Consider the following 20,202-nt stretch of genomic DNA (forward strand, 5'->3'; position numbering starts at 1 on the left):
CTTTGTCATGCTTTATTTCCCCTGTGAGACTGTGTGTGTGCGTGAGCATGCGTGCTTAGTCACGTGTGTGTGTGTGTGTACGCACACAAGCTAAGTCATGTCAAACTCTTTGCGACTCCATGGACTGTAGCCTGCGAGGCTCCTCTATCCATGGGATCTTCCAGGCAAGAATACTGGAGTGGGTTGCCATTTCCTCATCCAGGGGATCTTCCTGACCCAGGAATCTAACCTGTGTCTCCTGCATTGGTGGGCAAATTCTTTACCACTGAGCCACTTGGGAAGCCCTTACAACTCCTCAAATCTGACCTGCAGGTATCCTTACATGCATCATACAGATGAAGCCCATCGAGAGGGAGAAAAATTACTCATTCAAGGCCGCACAGGAAGTCTTAAGTGGAGGGACCAGATTCTCACTCGGTTCTGGCTTTTCTGTACTTAAGGCCCCTCTTCAGCAAGGCTCTGTGGCCACTGTCATGTGACTGACATTCAAACACACATGGACTCTGGGTCTGCGTATTGAAAATTGGGTGTGTCCATCTGACACGACTGAGCGACTGAACTGAACTGAACTGAACTGAACCTGTGTCCTACCCAAGATCTCCAGCGCCTGGTTTGCACCCTTTTTTTTTTTTTTTTTACGAGTTTCTACACTTTCTCCTAAGGGTCATTTCTCCACCTTGAACCACGCATCGTGCAGAGGGGCCCAGGCTACCGAATACTTGAGCGCACGCGGCAGAATTGTGCACGTGGCTGTCCCCAGGGGCCTGGCTCTGGGCGGGGGCGCACTCTGGGGTAGGACATCTGGGGCTCTCGAGGGCCGTACTCACTGGCCAGACTGTGACGGAGGGCGGCGGGGGCGGAGGTGAACGCAACATTTAAGGGAGTACGGAAAAGCCGAGTAACCACGATAAACAATATTTTAATGCAATATTAAAAATAAAAATGAATTTTCCAAAGTCCCACGAAGAACAAACTAGCAAAATGTTTTAAACACAGGATCCGATTTGCTGAGTTGGTCAATCTGGAGCTCTCCCGGGCTCTGAGACAGGAGTCCTGGGGCTGTACGGGGCGCTGGGGCTGGGCAGGGATCTGGGGCGTCCCCTCGGCTAGGGCGCGACGGGGGCCTCCAGCGCGGGGCGCAGGATAGGGAGACTGGCGGGCGGGCGGGGCAGCGCCTCCCCGGTGCCCGTCCTCCTTCCACCCCTCTCGGGCCTCTGCCGGGCGCCGAGTCCCTTCCGAGCCCAGATCCGCGCCGCCTTTTCCCGCGGCCCGAACGGGGCCCAGCTGACGGGCCGCGTTGTTTACGGGCCGAGCAGCCCTGGCTCCCGCCGCCCGCCAGCCACCCGCCAGCCCAGGTGCCCGCCCGCCTGTCCGCACGTCCGTTTGTCCGCGCGTCCGAAGATCGGAGCTCCGGAGAGCTCGGGGCCAAGAGCCTAGAGTCGAGGGGCGCAGCGCGGGGCTCCGGGCCCTAAGATCGTCGGGACAGGGGCCCGGGCAGTGGGGGCCCGGAGTCGGGACCGTCTCCACCCGGCCGCGCTGCCGGATTCATAGCGGCGGAGGCCGCGCGCCCCTCCTGGGGCCGTTTCTAGAGTCCTCCCGGGCGCAGGCTGCGGGACCTTGGGGGCCCGCGTGGAAGAGAAGGACGCGCGACCCCCAGCGCCTCCGGGGCGGCCGCTTCGGAGCATGCACCCCGCCGGCCAGCGCCTCGCGCTCTGATCCGTCGGCACCCCGCGCTCCCGCAGCCATGGGCGCCGGGGGCGCGCGGGGGGCGGCAGCCGTGCTGCTGATGGTGGTCGTCGCCGCGCTGCTGGTGGGCGCCGCGGGCCACCTGTACCCTGGAGAGGGTGAGTCTGGGGGGTCCCGGAGTGGGCGGGAAGCCGCGAGGGTGGGGAGGGGACCCTTTGTCAAAATGGAACCACCCCTCGTTGTGGACGGAGTGTGGTCCTCCGTCGGAGGGCGGGTGGCCCGGACGGTTTCTCCGGCCTCGCGGGGGGCGGGAAGCCGCTGACCTTGGCCTTTGCCCGCACGGGCTAGCGGCTCCACGACCCGCATGTGGGCCCCGGGCTGGAGGAACCTTGCCCTAGTGCCCGCCCCTCCATGGGCGCCTCTCCCGAGAGCGCTCCTCGAACCCCCCTGTCTGGGCCTCTCCGAGCCCACCACCTGGCTCCAGAGACGGGACACACGTCCTCTCTGGGTCGCCTCCGAGAAGTAGGGTCATCGGACACTTTCGGACAGCCAAACGCCCCGGGCACAGACGGTTTGGAGTGAGAATCGAGGGTGACTGACTGAAGGCAGGGTGGTCCCTTGGGATCCCAGCAGCTTGGTGACGCTCCCCCAGGGGGCGAGGAATTGTAGAACCCGCCCCTTTCTTTCTGGTATCTAGATCCACGGCTACCCCTGACTTCAGTTGCATGTTTATACTCTGGAATTCTGTTTCCAGATGTCGGAGGCTAGCTCTAGCCCTTGGCAACAGCGGCAGCTGTAGTAGCAGTAGCGTCGGCTTTTATGATTATTATAGCTAGTGTCACCAGATGCCTCGGGCTGCCCGGTCTTAGCTCTCTGGATCTCTGCAGCAGCCCGTGGAGGCTGATACTGTTGTTGGCCCATTTCATAGAGGAGCAAACTGAGGCTCAGGAAGGACACGGAATTCACTTGCCCCAGAATCAGAGCTAGAGAGAAGACAAACCTCTCTGGTGGTGCCAGGACCCAGGGCTCTGCCCAGCTGCCCACGCCTCAGGAACCCCTGGTAACCTCCGTCCTCCACCCGTTTACCTGTCGGCTGGGCAGGTCTCTAACCTGTGGTCAGCCCAGCACCCCGCCCCCTCTCCCTTCTCAAGTCTCCCTCATGAGTGTCCCTGCTAGCAGCTCCCTGGTGTGGGGAGAGGGGCAAGTCCCAGCATTTTCTTGGGCTTGACAGCCGGTCTTTCTGGCTGCAGGTCAAGGATGGAAAATCCTTGAAGAGAATATAACTGGGGTTTCCCACCATGATGGCGGAGGCCCTGCTTTCAAAATATGTGTTGGGTTACTTCTTCAGATTTCTCCATAAAAGGAAATCAGTCCCGATGAGGAAGGGGTCAGGCAGGGAAGGAGCAGAAGTTCCTGAGTTGCCTGTCGGTGAGTGGGGATGCACGAGAAAGCACGTGGGGGCTCTGGAGTTGACAAACCGGGGTTGTGGAGCACCTTTGCCAATTAGGCAAGATCTCCAAGCGCCTGAGTGCCTGGTATACAGTGGGTGCTCCTCCAAGGAAGGGTAGCAGTGGATTTAGGCTCTTGTTTTAAAAAAAACAAAAACCCAGACCAGCTGTTAGATCTGTATCAGGCTTTGCACGCCCATGTGCATGTGTCTGTGTGTGCGTGCACACCTGTTTATGTATGCGGTTCCTTGCTCCTCTGTTCCTGGTAGCTTTAGTAATTAATGGTGGATTTGTGCCTGGGCTGGCTTTCTTAGTGGCTCAGAAGGTAAAGAATCTGCCTGTAGGAACCTGGGTTTGATCCCTGGATTGGGAAGATCCCCTGGAGAGGGGAATGGCTATCCACTCCAGTATTCTTGCCTGGAGAATCTCATGGACAGAGGAACCTGGTGGGCTACAGTCCATGGGGTCCCAAAGAGTGCGATACGACTGAACGACTTTCACTTTCAGGGGTCAGTGGATGGATTTACCACTTCTTACGTGCTTACAGTTTCCACGAGGGAGAGGCTTTTGTTTCTCTTGTTCACTGCCACAGTTCCAGAGCCTAGAGCAGTCCCTGACACCTAGTAGATGCTTGATAAATTTATTTATTTTGACTGTGCTGGGTCTTCATTGCCGTGCTGGGCTTTTCTCCAGGTGTGAGGATCGAGGCTACTCTAGTTGCTGTGCACAGGCTTCTCATTGCGGTGGCTTCTCTTATGTGGAGCCCGGGCTCTAGGGCACGCGGGCTTCAGGGGCTGTGGCATGTGTGTTCAATAGTGGTGGCCGCCTGGCCCTGGAGCACAGGCTCAGCAGCTGCGGCACTCGGGCTTAGTTGCTCTGCAGCACATGGGATCTTCCCACACCAGAGGTCAAACCCCTGTCCTCAGCATTGGCAGGCGGATTCGTCACCCTTGGACCACCAGGGAAGTCCTAAATATTTGTTCTCGATTCAACTCCTTTCCTTCCTGTTCTCCCCAGGAGTCCAAGTCATGGCTCCTTTATTCTCCAGATAAAACCTAACTGACACAAATATAAGCAAAGGCTCCGCAGGCTCTCTTCTACACACTCTTCATTGATAATCTCGGTTAATCCTCACCACAGCCCTCTGAGGTAAGGTTTATCATCCATTTCGAAGGTGAGGAACTTGGATGAGGTGGCAGTGCTGAGGTGAAATGAGAACCCCGGTCTGTTAATAAAAGGTTTCTTAACAGAAGGTTCTTCTTGGGACTCTGAGCCTCCCCGCCCCAACCCCTGTGGTATAAAGGTTAACAAAATACTCTCGAATAAATGACATGTGATGCCCTTCGGAGGTTTGGGGAGGGGCAAGGAACTTTCCGGATCGTTGGTTAATCTCCAGCAGCAAGCAGTGTGGCATTCTGTCTGGGGTGGGGGTGGGGTCGAGGGAGATCAGGGGGATTTTGAAGGACTGAGGACTCTCTCCTCGATGTCACGTGGGTTGTGGCAGCCCGTTTCATCCCCCCTGTGGAGTCTCTGTGGCTTGGCTGAACTGAGCAGTGGTTTTCCCTCCCATGTCTCCTGGGGTTGACCCACTCTGGCCCGAGGTGACCCAGGAGCACTGCAAAGTCAGAGAATGAAGGCAAAGTGGGATTAATTATAGTGGAAACCGAATCTTGGCGGGGGCAGTGACTTGATGAGTTGAGGTGCTAGATGTTGCTTTTGGATCCCCCTTACCTCTCGAGGGTGGAATCTGGTGATACTCTTGTGGGTTCTCTGGCGCACTCTGGGGCCCTCAGAGCAGAACTTGTGCTCTCTGGTTCAGTTCTCTGAGGCTCTTCCTAGTCTTTGCTTCCTTCCTGGTGACCTGCCCCTCGACTCTGCCCTGCTCATTCACAGCGGTCACTGGGGGCGAGCCTCACCCCGAGGGCCCCCACCTCGCTCCACTTCCTCATTGACATCCTTTATTTTCTGGCTAGAACAGACCGTCTTGATCTCCGTGCTCTTGATCTATGAGTTGGATAGTTCTTGGTTGCAGGGGGCTGTCTTGTGTATCTTAGGATGTTGCACACTGTCTGTGGTCTCTGACCAGTAGCAATACCCCTCTCTAAGTCATGACCACCAAAAAGTGTCTCCAGACACCACCAACTGTCCTCCGAGTTGAGAACCACTGCTTTTGGCACTAGTGGTAAATAACCTATCTGCCAACGCAGGAGACACATATGAGATGTGGGTTCAATCCCTGGGTCGGGAAGCCTGAGGAAGGCATGGCAACCTGCTCCAGTATGCTTGCTTGGGAAATCCCATGGACAGAAGACACTGGCGAGCTGCGGTCAATGGGGTCATAAAAAGGCAGACACGACTGAAGTGGCTTGGTATGCAGGACACTTATCCACTTAGGTCCCCTCCTCTCTCCCCTCTGCTCAGGGATCTCCACCCGCCCAGGAGCCTTTTTCTTTTCAGCCTATAAACACTCAATACTCCCCAGGGCCCCACTACCCACCACCCACCTTTTGCCTTCCTCTGTCAAGCCTCCCCCAACTGCTGATGGGCACTCATCAGCTTGCTGTCTCACCTTTCACCCACTGCTCTGCCCACAGCATCTGGCTTGTGTCTCCCTTGCTTTGCCCATGGTGCTAGCAAAAGTCGTTCCTCACCTACCAATGGCAGCCTCGGCCCAGTTGACTTCTCTGGCTTTTGTTTCCCCTCTCCTAGTGAGTTTTCACATGTACCTGGCTCCTCCCATTCTCTCTCTTCTTTCCCTCTGCTCCTTTTCTGGGCTTATTATCTTGGTCTTCATCAACGGCCATTCCCTACTCTGACTCTCTCTCTCACGCTCACTTTTTAATTTATATGTGGTCAAAGTCTTTAGAACAGGGGTCAAACCCTGCCCGCCCACGCCTGTTTTTGTAAATAAAGTTTTATTGGCATGCTGCCATGCCTGTTGGTTCACGCATCCTCTATGGCTGCTTTTATGCTCTAAGGGCAGAGTTGAACGGTTGCGATCGCGTGGCTCCCAACAATATTTACACTTGGGCCCTTTCCAGAGAAAGTTTGCCGACTCTGGATTTAGAACAAACTCCTCGAGGATCGTTATGACATGCCTCATAGCTTGTGTGGTCCCTGGTTCGACTTTGAATGAATCAAGTTAAATGAAATACCCAGGAAAAACACTGTGTTTTTCCCTTTACAGAGCAAGCCTTATTAAAGAAACTGATACCATTTGCTGTGCTGAATGTATGGGTTCTGATGGTGAGAAAATAACAGTGATGTTCCTTCTTTGGGTGTGTGTGTGAGAGAGATCTTAGGATTAATTTGTTTAGATGGCCTTCTTGGCATTGAATGAGGACTCTGTGCTATCAGCCCTGTCTCTAGTGCCAAGAGAAAGTGGTATCTGCTGGGAGATACCACTTGAGGAGCCTCTTGAGAACGCCTTATATAAATTTCTATGAAGAACACAGTGGGAGTGACTTGGTTTATGTTTTGCATTTGGACCGTATTTATGATTTTTAAATTAAAATAATAACTGAATTCTCATTGCAAAAAAAAAAAAAACCGCACAAGTTTAGAGGGGGAAAAATAAAAGTTCCCTTTTGTCCCTAAAACCATTGTGTTTCTGTCTTGGGAGATGACTATGCTATGTTTGGACTTCCCAGGTGGCTCAGTGGCAAAGAATGCACCTGCCAATGCAGAAGAAACAGGTTTGATTCCTGGGTCGGGAAAATGCCCTGGAGAAGGAAATGGCAACCTACTCCAGTATTCTTGCCTAAATAATCCCACAGACAGAGGAGCCTGGCAGGTTACAGTCCTCTGGGGTCGCAAAGAGTCAGATATGACTGAGCTTATAGATGCACACACACACGTACACACACACAGGTGCGTGTGCTATTTTGGTGTGTCTCTTTTTGTTTTGTTTGAAATATTTATTTATTTATTTGGCTGCTTAGTTGTGGGGCATGGGCTTCTCTCTAGTTGTGGCATATGGGCTTTAGAGCCGGAGTTTCAGTAGTTGTGGCACACGGGCTTAGTTGCCCAGCAGCATGTGGGATCTTAGTTCTCCCGACCAGGGATCAAACCTGCATCCCTTGCATTAGAAGGCAGATTCTTAACCAGTGGACCTCCAGGGAAGTCCCTGTTTGGTGTGAATCTTTAAATATTTTTATTATAAAAATGGTGGTACAGTAAATCTGACTTTTTTTGGTGTGTGCAGTTTTTGCATTTTAATCCCTGCAAAGACTTGTGTAGCTGTCCCCACAGTTAGGACACAGAAGTGTCCCATCTACCACCACCCAAACTCCTTCTGCTGCTGCTGCTGCTGCTAAGTCGCTTCAGTCGTGTCCGACTCTGTGCGACCCCATAGATGGCAGCCCACCAGGCTCTGCCATCCCTGGGATTCTCCAGGCAAGAACACTGGAGTGGGTTGCCATTTCCTTCTCCAATGCATGAAAGAGAAAAGTGAAAGTGAAGGTGCTCAGTCGTGTCCGACTCTTACCGACCCCATGGACTACAGCCTACCAGGCTCCTCCATCTATGGGATTTTCCAGGCAAGAGTACTGGAGTTCAGTTCAGTCGCGCAGTCGTGTCCAACTCTTTGCGACCCCATGAATCACAGCACACCAGGCCTCCCTGTCCATCACCAACTCCTGGAGTTCACTCAAACTCATGTCCATCGAGTCGGTGATGCCATCCAGCCATCTCATTCTCTGTCGTCCCCGTCTCCTCCCACCCCCAATCCCTCCCAGCATCAGACTTTTTTCCAGTGAGTCAACTCATCGCATGAGGTGACCAAAGTATTGGAGTTTCAGCTTTAGCATCAGTCCTTCCCTTCTCCAAACTCCTTCTAGCCACCCCTTTATCGTTATGACATCCCTACATCAAATCCCTGGCAACATTTTGCATCCCTATAGTTTTCGCTAGACTTTTACAAGTGTCTTAATTCCTGTGACTTCCATGGCGATCCAGTGGCTAAGACTCCATAGTCCCAAAGCAAGGGGCCTGGGTTTGATCCCTGGCCAGGGACTTAAGATCCTGCATGCTGTAACCAAACATCCCACAAGCCACTATTAAGACCCAGGGCAGTCAAATAAATGAATAAATATTTTTAATAAGTATCTTATAATTGGATCAATAATCTTAAGCTTGAAAACTTCAGTACTCATAAGATTCTCATTTTTTCTGGATTCCGTATTTGTGAATTCACCTATTTGTAAAAATTTATTTGGCTTCCCCGGTGGCTCAGATGGTAAAGAATCCACCTGCAATGCGGGAGACCTGGGTTCAATCCCTGAGTTGGGAAGATCCCCTGGAGGAGGGAATGGCAACCCACTCTAGTATTCTTGTCTGAGAATCTCCATGGATAGAGGAGCCTGGCAGGCTGTAGTCCATGGGGTCGCAAAAAGTCAGACACGACTGAGCAACTAAGCACCGTAAAGCACATTTGTAATTCCAAAATAAATACTCAGAGCTGTAATGGTTATTCCTGGACATGCACCAGGAGGCACAAGTGGCAAAAAATTGGGATCATCTGACAGGCATGTTCCAGCTCAGATCAAACAAGGTGACTCTTGCCTTCTCATTGCATCTCTCCTGTTGTGGATTCATAAATCCCCAAGGATTAAGACAAACATCCTTAAACTTTTTTCATTGAAGTATACTTGGTTTACAATGTTGTGCTAGTTTCTGGTGTGCAGCAAGGTAATTCAGTTCTATACATGTGCACATTCGTTGTTCAGTCACTCCATCGTGTCCAGCTGTTTGCAACCCCATGGACTGTAGCCCGCAAGGCTCCTCTGTCCATGGGATTTCCCAGGCAAGAATACTGGAGTGGGTTGCCATTTCCTCCTCCAGGGGATCTTCCTGACCCAGTGATCAAACCCACATCTCCTGCATTGGCAGGTGGATTCTTTACCACTGAGCCACCTGGGAAACCCTTGAGAGATGAGAGACGGCAGAGAGCCCCTAGCTAGTGTTTCAAGGAGCAGGGAGGTCCTCCTGTGTTCTGCTGACTCTGGTGCTGAGCCATTCCCCAGTGGCTGTCGGGGCTTCTCGAAACCTATTTTGTTTCCAGCAGGGTGAGATTCGTTCTGGGTTGCCCAGTGCAGACTGGATATGAGTTCCAGTTGGAGTTCAAGGCAGACTGATGAGGATTAAAATTTGATGTCAAATCGGAGCCTTTCTTTCGATTCTTTCAGGGGATGGTGTCCCATCAGGTTGAGAGGGTACCTTCTGTTTCGTGTTCAGGAAGAGCAGGCTGTTACCAGGAGGTGCTCGCTTCTCTCCCGTGCCTTTGTGAGAAGGTGGAAAACATAGGTACTTTCGAAAAACTGTGTTTATTAAGAGTGCGGGAAAAGGTAGTGGTTGGACAGAAAGGGATAAAGAAAGCAGGGCTCCCCTGTTTTCTGATGGCCTTTCTGTGACTTCTTGTTACTAATCTGTTTTCAACCATGGATCTGGTTTCCTTGCAGGAGATCAGAAAATGGATAAATTCTCACCGAGACGTTTCTTCCTAATTATATCCAGTGACATGGTATTGAAGACATCCGCTACTTTTTGTTGTTGTTGTTGTTCTTACAAGACTTCTCTTGGTTTTCTTTTTAAACTCTTGTAGTCATTTTTGACTGCACTGGGTCTTCATTGTTGCCTGTGGGCCACTCTCTAGTGGCGATGCGCTGGCTTCTCATCGAAGCAGCTTCTCCAATTGCGGAGCACAGGCTCTAGGGTGTGCAAGCTTCTGCAGCTGCAACACTTGGGTTCAGTGGTTGCTCCACGGCACGTGGGATCTTCCCGGACCAGGGATCAAACCTGTGTCCCCTGCATTGGCAGGCTGATTCCAAGAAAGTCCCAAGACTTCTCTTGGCATTTTTTCCAGTCTCTTGTGGCATCATCTGTACACATGAGGAGGTAGGACTCTTGAAATGGCATGGAAGCCCCTGGTAACCTTGTGGTTTGATGGGTGATGTCCTTGGGGTGGTCTATACAGAGGTGTGGAATTGGCTGGAGGGATTAGCCTAGCTGTTCCGGAGCTTTCAGAGAAGCTTGTGGAAGATATGGGTGTCAGGGTGACTGTGGGTCTTTGGTCCTCTCTCTGGTTCCCTGGTCTTAAATACTGTGCTCTCCAGACCTCCCATACCCCTTCCATGCTTTTATCCTCCTGGTTTTAGCGCATACTGTCATCACTTCTGCCTGCATCCACCCCTCTCCCCAAGCTCCGGGTCTACATCTTCCCAACACCCACTGGATTTTCACATCCCAGAGCATCCCAAAGGCCCCCACAGACTCCCTGTGCTCCAGTCTGAGCCTGTTGTCCTTGCCACTGGTTCTGTCTGGTCCTCTCCAGGTTCATCCACAATGGTGCCTCACCCCCCGCCCCCACCCCGTCTCCCTGGGGACCGAGTCTCCACTGATGCTGGTTCCTTAGATGACTCTGTGGTCTTGTCCGTTTCCTTTTGCACCCACCCACTCTAGGCCAAGCCATAGAGGTGGTTCCAGAGTGCCCTGTCCATTACCTTCTCTTCCCTACTACCAGAGAGATTTTTCTACTTGCTGCTTCGGTCCATCTTCAGCTGCCAGCTCAATCAGCCCGTCCCCCTGGCAATTGAGCCTGGCCTTAGTTGAGCAGCGTGTGGCCTCTGTTCCCTGACTTCATGACTGCACTGCCTTGGGGTTCTCTCTCCCTTATGTGCTTGCGCTGCTTCCTGTGCCCCAAGGACCTTTCTTCCTTCTTTTCACCCATGGATTCCCACTTTTTCCTCAAGGAACTGGGTCAGAGGCCTCCTTCCTCCCCTCTCCGGCTTCATCACCCACCCCATTCTCCTTCCCTTTCAGCACAGACTGGGAGTATCTGTCTGGGTCCCCGCAGACATTGGTCTGCCCAGTGGAGGTGCGTTCTAGTGAAATGCTGACTACACAGTAAATGAAACTGTACTTTAAGTGTGGGTCGGAGAAGGGCTTGATACGTGTTTGTCTAAAGTAGGAAGCAGTCTATCCTGGAGTGGGCAGGTCCTGGAAAGGAGGGGAGAAGAACTATTGTGGTCTGAATTGCCATCTCCCCACTCCCCATGCATCGGTTGAAACCTTAACTCCTCAACATGGCTGTATTTGGAGAGAGAGCTTTTAGGAGGTAATTAAGGTTAAATGAGGTCATGAGAGGGCAGTCCTAAACCAATAGGACTGGTGGCCTCAGAACAAGGAGGGACTTCCCTGGTGGTCCAGTGGTTAAGACTCTGACCTCCCAATGCAGGGGTCCTAGGTTCCATCCTTGGTCAGGGAACTAGATTCCACATGCCACAGCTAAAGATCACATGTGCTGCGCTAAGACCGGGTGGAGCCAAGTAAATTAAAAAACAACAATCAACAATCCCAAAGAAGCCAACTAATGGTATTGATCCTGGAACAGAGTGCTCAGAGGAACAGGTGGGGCTGGAGAGGTGACCCAGGTTGGGTAGCCGGTATGTTTGTCCTATGTGAGTCCCCGTCATATCCTTGGGGACCTCATTTAAAATGCAGATTCATGGGCTGGGCTCCCGGAGACATTGATTCATTTGGTCCAGAGCTGGGCCTAAGAATTTACATTTTAACATACACTGCCTCCCAACACTCCAGGTAATTGACGGTCCACAGAGAATTTTTATTAAAGGAAGCGATACTCTATTTTTAAAAATATTTATTTACTTGTGGCTGTGCTGGGTCTCCGCTGCTGTGTGGGCTTTCTTGGCTTGTGTTGGTAAACGGTGGGCTCTCTCCCCTTGCGGTGCGCAGACTTCTCATTACGGTGGCTTCTCTTGTTGCGAAGCATGGACTCCAGGGCGCTTGGGCTTTAGCAGTTGTGGCCCGTGGGCTCCGTAGTTGTGACTTCCGGGGTCTAGAGCGCAGGTTCAGTAATTGTGACACATGGGCTTAGTTGCTCTGAGGCACGTGGGATCTTCCCAGATCAGGGATCGAACTGGTGCCTTCTGCATTGACAGGCAGATTCTTTACCACTGAGCCACCAGGGAAGCCCTCCACTGCATATTTTGAGAAATGCTGTGTGATGGCTAAGGACACATGAGTGGGGATCCTAAGGACCTATGTGTGATGGACTGAATTTTGTCCCTCCCCACAGACTCACATGTTGAAGTCCCAACCCTCTAACACCTCAGAGTGTGACTGTCTTTGGAGACTGGGTCTTTAAAGAGGCGGTCAAGGGAAAATGAGATAATCAGCGTGGCCTCTAAGCTAATAAGTCATGCTCTCAGTCATGTCCTTCTCTTTGTGGCCCCATGGACTGTGGCCAGCCAGGCTCCTCTGTCCATAGGATTTCCAGGGCAAGAACACTGGAGTGGGTTGCTGTTTCCTCCTGCAGGGGATCTTCCTGACCCAGGGATCGAATCCGTGTCTCCTGCACTGGCAGGTGGGTTCTTGAGCAGTGAGCCACCTGGGAAGCCCATTTGCTGATAAGACTGATGTCTTTATAAGAGGAGGTTAGGATACAGACACACCCAGAGGGAAGAGCATGTGAGGACACAGGGAGAAGACGGCCGTCTACAAGTCAAGGAGAGAGGCTTCAGAAAGAATAAGTTCTGTTGACACCTTAATCTCGGATTTCTGGCCACCAGAATTGGGAAAAAATAAATTCCTCTTATTTAAGCCACCTGGTCTGTGTCCATTCTAAAGGAGATCAATCCTGGATGTTCATTGGAGGGACTGATGCTAAAGCTGAAACTGCAATACTTTGGCCACCTCATGAGACGAGTTGACTCACTGGAAAAGACTCTGATGCTGGGAAAGGTTGGGGGCGGGAGGAGAAGGGGACGACGGAGAATGAGATGGCTGGATGGCATCACCGACTCTGTGGACATGAGTTTGAGTGTACTCCGGGAGTTGGTGATGGACAGGGAGGCCTGGCGTGCTGTGATTCATGGGGTCGCGGAGAGTCGGACACGACTGAGCGACTGAACTGAACTGAACTGAACTGGTCTGTGGTCGTTTGTTAGGGATGGCACAGTAGACTAATATGCTGGGTTTAAATCCCAGCTCTGTCTCCTTCTGGCTTTGTGACCTGGAGGAGGGTATGTTTCTTTCTGAGCCTCAGTTTCTTTTCTCTTTGAGGAAATCTGTCTTGGTGACAGTTTACCTGTTGCCCAGACCCCAATCTTGTGCGTCTCACACCTCAGGGTATTTACTGCCCTTCTGTGTCCATCCATTTCCAGTAGAATCCATCTCACACACTTTTGCTGTTGCTGTTCAGTTGCCAAGTCATGTTCAATTCTTTGAGACCCCACGGACTGCAGCACACCAGGTTTCCCTGTCCCTCACCATCTCCTGGAGTTCACCCAAGTTCATGTCCATTGAATCGGTGACGCCGTCCAACCATCTCATCCTCTGTCATCCCCTTCCCCTCCTGCCCTCGATCTTTCCCAGCATCAGGGTCTTTTCCAATGAGTCAACTCTCTGCAAGAGGTGGACAAAGTATTGGAGCTTCAGCTTTAGCATCAGTGCTTCCAGTGAATATTCAGGGTTGATTTCCTTCAGGATTGACTGGTTTGATCTCCGTGCAGTCCAAGGGACTCTCAAGAGTCTTCTCCAGCACCACAATTCAGAAGCATCAATTCTTTGGCACTCAGCCTTCTTTATGGTCCAACTCTCATATCTGTACATGACTACTGGATAAACCATAGCTTTGACGATATAGACCTTTGTCAGCAAAGTGATGTCTCTGCTTTTTAATATGCTGTCTAGGTTCTGGCTGAAGTCAGTTTTAAGAGCCAGTCTTAAGAGCAGGCAGGTGGAGACTCATAAGGGTATCTGGCACCTCAGTGTGCCCAAGTTCTAATTTCTGAAGGGAATAAATCTGGGAATTGGTTCCAAGTAGCTTGGACTGGAGAACTGATACGTGTACGTGGCCAGACGCCGGTTCTCCTCTACTCTTCCTACTCTCCATCATTTATAGATGAGGAAGCTGAGGCACATAGAGATTAAATATGTGACTCAGGATTATACTGTTGGCAGGTGCCCATGCTGGAGTGGGAGGCCAGATCTGTTGGGGTTCTCTCTCTCTCTTTTTAAAACAATTATCTACTTATTTTTGGCTGCACCAGCTCTTAGCTGTGCCACACAGGATCTTCCATCTTTGTTGAGGCACTCAGGATCCTTACTTGCGGCATGTGAACTCTCAGTTGTGGTGTGTGGGATCTAGTTCCCTGATCGGGGATGGAACCCAGGCCCCCTGGATTGGGAGTGTGGAGTCTTAGCCACTGGACCACTAGGGAAGTTCCCAGATCTGTTGGGTTTCTAGTGTGCCCTGAAACTGGTGTGGGTGGTGGCCTGACACCTGAACCCAAGATTTGCTGGCCAGGACTCCTGAATTTTGGAAGAAGCAGTGTTAAGACTGGAAAGAATGCAGAGAGGAACGTGTGGCCCCGGAAGAGGCCACCAGGGAGCATTTGAAGAATGTTTGAAGAACGTACAGGCTTGAAAGCAAAAAGTATAACTCTTAGCGTTGTAAAGAAGTTTCAGAATCTTCTAGACATCTCCCTCCCAGATCCTCAGTACTTATCTGCTGTTTTCATGGTGAAGAGAAAACCAGGGGAGAGGGGACACTTTCCAAGACGGCTTTTGTATCCATTTTCTCTCCAACTGAGAAATTCATAGATTCTTCTGGCCAAGAGGGGAACTTCAAGACTAGCATTGTCTGCTTTGATGGAAATAGTCTATAGTTGCACTATCCAATATGGTGGCCACTATCCACATGGTGCTCTTTAAACTGTGGCCAGGGCAAATAGGTTTTTACTTTAATAGTCTGTATAGTCAAAGCTATGGCTTTTCCAGTAGTGATGTATGAGTGTGAGAATTGGACCATGACGAGGGCTGAATGCTGAAGAATTGATGCTTTTGAATTGTGGTGCTGGAGAAGACTCTTGAGAGTCCCTTGGACAGCAAGGAGATCAAACCAGTCAATCCTAAAGGAAATCAGTCCTGATCATTCATTGAAAGGACTGATGCTGAAGCTGTAGTACTTTGGCCACCTGATGTGAAGAGCCAACTCATTGGAAAAGACCCTGATGCTAGAAAAAATTGAAGGCAAAAGGAGAAGGGGGCAACAGAGGAAGAGATGGTTGGATGGCATCACTGACTCAACAGACATGAGTTTGAGAAAATTCAGGGAGATAGTGGAGGACAGTGTGCTGCAGCCCATGGGGTCAAAAAGAGTCGGATGCGACTTAGACTGAACAACAACAAACTTTAATTCATTGACATGCAAATGTGAAAAATGTAAACATAAAGTCTTGTTTAACTTTAGTAGATTGAAATGTCAGAAAATCAATACTTGATTCTGTTACTGAACAATTGTTTTAGGGGGATACAAAGAACCGTACATTTTCAATGATTCATTTTGTGGAATATGCATATACTGATTATTTCTGATCAAAATTCAGCATCTAAATTGAGACATGTTGCAAGTGTATAATACACATGGCATTTGGGAGGCATAATGTGAAAAAAACCTTGTAGTTTTTTTTTTTTTTTTAGTATTGCTTATATGCTGAAGTGAAATTTTTGGATATATTGGATTACGTATATTTAATTTCAATGTTTCTTTTTTACTTTTTTAGAGAAAATTTAAAATTCTATCATGTTTCTATCAGATAAGGCTATTCTAGACCCTACACACCCTGGTGACCTACAGCGATGAGCTGTAGCTTGCTGTCACTCTTGACCTTCCAATGAAGTAGGCAGAACAGAATCATTCTTATTGCTCTGTTTGTGTAGGTTTTAGTCCTGGTGTCACCTCCTCCGGGGAGCCCTCCTTGACTGTCCCAGGATTAGTCAAGTAGCTTGTTTTTTTTTTTATTTCTTCTAGCCTTTCACACTGTCTTTAACTAACTGAGATATCCTCCTCAGTTATACCTTCAGTTGATTTGGGTAGTTAATAGCAACTATAGTCTCTGAGATCCAGGGCAGCCTGTATCCTATTCTTTTAAGCACTTCCAGTCCCTGGAACAGTGGAAACAGGTTTTCAGCAGATAGGTGCTGCAGGAGTGAACGACGAAAACCATCTTTAGCAAGCTTCCTCCGGGTTGTCACCGCATGGACATTATTTCATTGTTTCCTTATTTAAGTCACATTCACCTGTTTCTTCATTAGGTATGTTTTTGAAAAAACAGAGGTGGAGAAACGGTAACATAGTTACAGCATAAACTTTGCCTTTAATTGTTGGGTTGAAATCTCAGTTACCGCTTACATTCATTCTGTGTGAATCTTGAATTGCTCATCACAAAAATGGGCATGGACCATTTTGTTTATCTACTTCCTCTGGGATTAGTTTTAGAATTCATCAAGAGAGGACTTTTTAGGTAACAATCTGCCTGCCAGCGCAGGGAATACAGGTTTGATCCCTGGTCTAGGAAGATTCCACATGCCCCAGGGCAACTAAGCTTGAGTGCCACAACTACAGAGTCGCAGCTTTAGAGCCTCAGAGCTGCAACTACTGAGCCTGTGAGCCTAAGTCTGTGTCTGCAGCAATAGAAGCCACCGCAGTGAGAAGCCCGAGCACTGCAACTAGAGAGTAGCCCCGCTCACCACAGCTAGAAAAAGCCCGTGCGTAGCAAGGAAGACGGAATATAGCCAAAACTTAAATAAATAAAAGAGAGAGAGGGAACGTGTCTGCCAGAACATGACCAAGTGCTTCACATAATGAGTGTGTTAGCTGTCACCAGGACGGCCATCCCCCCCGATCCCCGTGGTCCTTCCCTATCTGTGTGTAGAGTGATGGTTAACCAGGTGCCACTTACTGAGGACCTGAAGCATCCTTCAGTTTCCCACCCAGAGGTATTAAAAACCAGTGCAAGGTCCTACATATATTGCTGGCACCACCTCTAACATCCTGTGGGTATTTTCTGTCCCCTCAGTAAATTGCTCTGTTGTCTTATACTAATAGGGACACATACGGCTTTAATGAGGAGAAGGAAATGGCAACCCACCCCAGTATCCTTGCCTGGGAAATCCCATGGACAGAGGAGCCTGGTGGGCTGCAGTCCAAAGGGTCGCAAAGAGCTGGACATCACTGAGCAGATAAATAGCCACCACCACCACCACTGTGGCTTTAATGACGAGTTAGAGTCATTGGAGATTAGAAAATAAAGCAATTCTTTGTTGTCCTGGGCAGTTATAGTGATTTAATTTTTAAACAACAACTTTATTGAGAGCTAATTAAATACCATACAGTTCACCTATTTAAAGTTTACCATTTAGAGGTTCTTCGTACATTCACAGAATTGGGCAGCCATCACTATGATCAATTTAGAACATTTTCATCAGTCCTCCCAAAGAAATCCCATCCTCTTTATCTGTCACTCTGCATTTCCCTCTCTCAACCCCCTTGAAAACAATAGTCTACTTTCTATGGATTTGCCTATTCTGGATATTCCATGTAAATGGAATCATTCCACATGTGGTCTTTTGTGACTGGTTTCTTTCACTGAGCATCATGTTTTCGAGGTTCATCCCTTTTGCAGCTGGGGTCGGGGTTTCCTCCTCTGTTATTGTTGAAGAATCTTCCTCTGTATGGACATGCTACCTTTGATGGACATGTAGTGTTGGCTTGTGTCTCCCTCGTTGGTTATCATAAATACTCATGCTCTGGACATTTGCACACACATTTCTGGCTGGACCCATGTCTTCATTTCACCTAGGAATGAAGTTTCTGGGTTATATGGTAACTCTTTGCTTAATCTTTTGAGGGGCTACAAGACTAGTTTCCACAACAGCAGCTGAGCCATTTTCCATTCCCACCAGTAATGTACAAGGGTTTTAATTTCTCCGCTTCTGTGTCAACTATTGTTATTGTCTGTCTTTTTAATTTTAGCCATCCTGGTGGGCGTGAAGTGGTATCTCACTGTGGTTTGGGTTTACATTTCCCTGATGTTCAATAGCTGGTTAAGTTTTGAATGCATGGTCATATCTGATTTCTCCCACAACTTGGGAAGGATGGTGTTTTTGTATCTACACCAGTTTCACGTGTGTGTGTGTGTGCAGGTTACATAGAGTTACAAGGCTCAGGCTTGAGAAGCCCAGACTTGTGACCAAGTCTAAGCTGTACACTGCCAGATATAGTACAGGACACCAAGTTAAATTTGAATTTAATATAAATAATGAGTAATTTTTAAGGATAGTTCAGTTCAGTTCAGTTCAGTTGCTCAGTCGTGTCCGACTCTTAGCGACCCCATGAACCACAACACGAAAGGCCTCCCTGTCCATCACCAGCTAAGTATGTCCCAAACATTGCATGAGACAGACTTACCTGAAAAGTACTCCTTGCTTATTTGAAATTCAAATTTAACTGGGCGTTCTGTGTTTTTTCTAAATTTTTAATTCATTTCTGACTGTGCTGGGTCTTCATCACTGCTTGGGCTTTTCTCCAGTTGCAGTGAGTGGGGGCTACTCTCTAGTTGCAGTTCAAGGGCTTCTCATTGCAGTGGCTTCTCTTGTTGCAGAGCACAGGCTCTATCTAGGGTGCTCAGGCTTCAGTAGCTGCAATTCCCGGACTCTAGAGCACAGGCTTAATAGTTGTGGTGCATGGGAGCTTAGCTGCTCCAAGGCATACGGGATCTTCCTGTACCAGGGATGGAACCCATGTCTCCTGCATTAGATGGCAGACTCTTTAGCACTGAGCCACCAGGGAAGCCCTGTCCTTCATTTTTATTTGCTAAATCTGGCAACCTTGAATGTTACTGGTGGGTCATATGTCCTTGACTGATTGGCTTTGCCTCTCAGAGTTTTTCTCATCTGTGGGGTGCAGATGGAGCCTGTTGGGAGGGATCAAGGTGTGGTACCTGTCTAGACAGACCTCTGTGTGTAGATGCTGTTGATGTGACTGAAGCTGGGAGCCTTAGACGAGGCGTGGGTGGCATGAGTGTGTGGTGTTGGAACTGACATCCTAGTCCTCTCGAAGGTGTCTTCCAACCTCTGACTGAGTGAGTGTGTGTATTTTGGCAAGGAGAGGCTGTCTAAGGAATTCACATCTGATGACTGTTAACTCCAGTATAAGGAACACAGGAGGGAAAGATCTAAATAAGTATATGGAAGAAAGGAAATCAGAGAAACCTTCCTGGAGGAGGTGGCCTCTGAACTAGATCTTGAAGGATGATGAGCTGGATTTCACAGTAGGGAGCTAAGGTGTAAAGAACTTTGACAGTCAAAGGGACTCGAGCTACTGTATTCAGAACAGTGGCCACTTGGTGCACAAGTCTATTTCCATTCATACTAACTAAAGTGAAATCAAATACTCAGCTCCTTTGTCTTGTATAAGCCACATTTCAAGTGCTTGACAACCATGAATGGCCGGTGGCTTCCATATGACCAGAACGTGTGTAGAACATCTCTATTGTTGCAGAAGTGCCGTTGGACTTTGTCAGAGTAAGGCAGGGGTCACCAGACTACCCCCTCAAGGGAAAACACCAGCCCACAGTCTGCTTTTATAATAAAGGCTTATTGGAACACAGCCATAGCCACTCGTTGTCTCTGGGCTGCTTCTGAGCTGTAACGACAGAGTGGAATAGTCTAAACAGAGACTGACCGCAAAGCAGAATGTATTTACTATCTGAGCCTTTATAGAAAATATTTGCCCACCCTGGTCTAGGGGGATGAAAGCACAGAGCCTAGAGGTGACGCTGTGATGTGTTTGGGAGAAATAAACAACAACAAAATAGCTGACGTTAACTGAGCACCTACTGTGTGCCAGCCACTGCTTGGGGGTCTGCATTATTTCATTCCCTTCTCTTCATAGGTCATGTTATGGGAGGGGGGAGGTTTGGAAGACACTCTTGTAATTGGAGAGTAGTGGACAGGCCTGTTTTACGTGGTGCTGGGGATGGAGGGGCAGAACCTAGAGAGCTGTGAGAGGGAAAGTGCAGGGTGCTGGGGAGCCATAGAGGGTGTCAGAGCAAGGGAGAGACCAACTTCAGGAGAATAGGTGTGCAGGGTGTTTGTACTGGGGAGATCAGACTCTCTGGGAAGCCCTTGACACACCTGGGTAAAAGGTAATTAGACTGTGGCTGCCTGCCAGGAGGGGGGTTGGGAAGGAGAGTCAGGAAAATGA

At 49.5% G+C, this 20,202-nt stretch overlaps 1 protein-coding gene across 5 annotated transcripts in view; it reads left to right on the forward strand.

Moving 5' to 3' along the window:
• The first annotated feature begins 1,162 nt into the window (after window positions 1-1,162).
• The window catches only part of INSR (insulin receptor), a 151,104-nt gene continuing 132,064 nt past the window's right edge, over window positions 1,163-20,202 (forward strand). For 2 of the 5 annotated variants that reach the window (XR_016038087.1, XM_055428928.2), the window contains exon 1: window positions 1,170-1,844. Coding sequence is in view for 4 of the 5 variants with exons in the window: in XM_055428928.2 (XP_055284903.1) it covers window positions 1,745-1,844 (100 nt within the window). In the remaining variant the exon portion in view is untranslated. Of the gene's footprint in view, window positions 1,845-20,202 lie in introns of all 5 variants that reach the window. The other 3 variants (XM_055428931.2, XM_055428929.2, XM_055428930.2) reach the window with 3 other exon arrangements.

Source organism: Moschus berezovskii, chromosome 8 (genome assembly GCF_049115385.1).
Source record: "Moschus berezovskii isolate FMDL1 chromosome 8, NW_MosBer_1.0, whole genome shotgun sequence".
In the NCBI taxonomy this organism is placed as follows: domain Eukaryota; kingdom Metazoa; phylum Chordata; class Mammalia; order Artiodactyla; family Moschidae; genus Moschus; species Moschus berezovskii.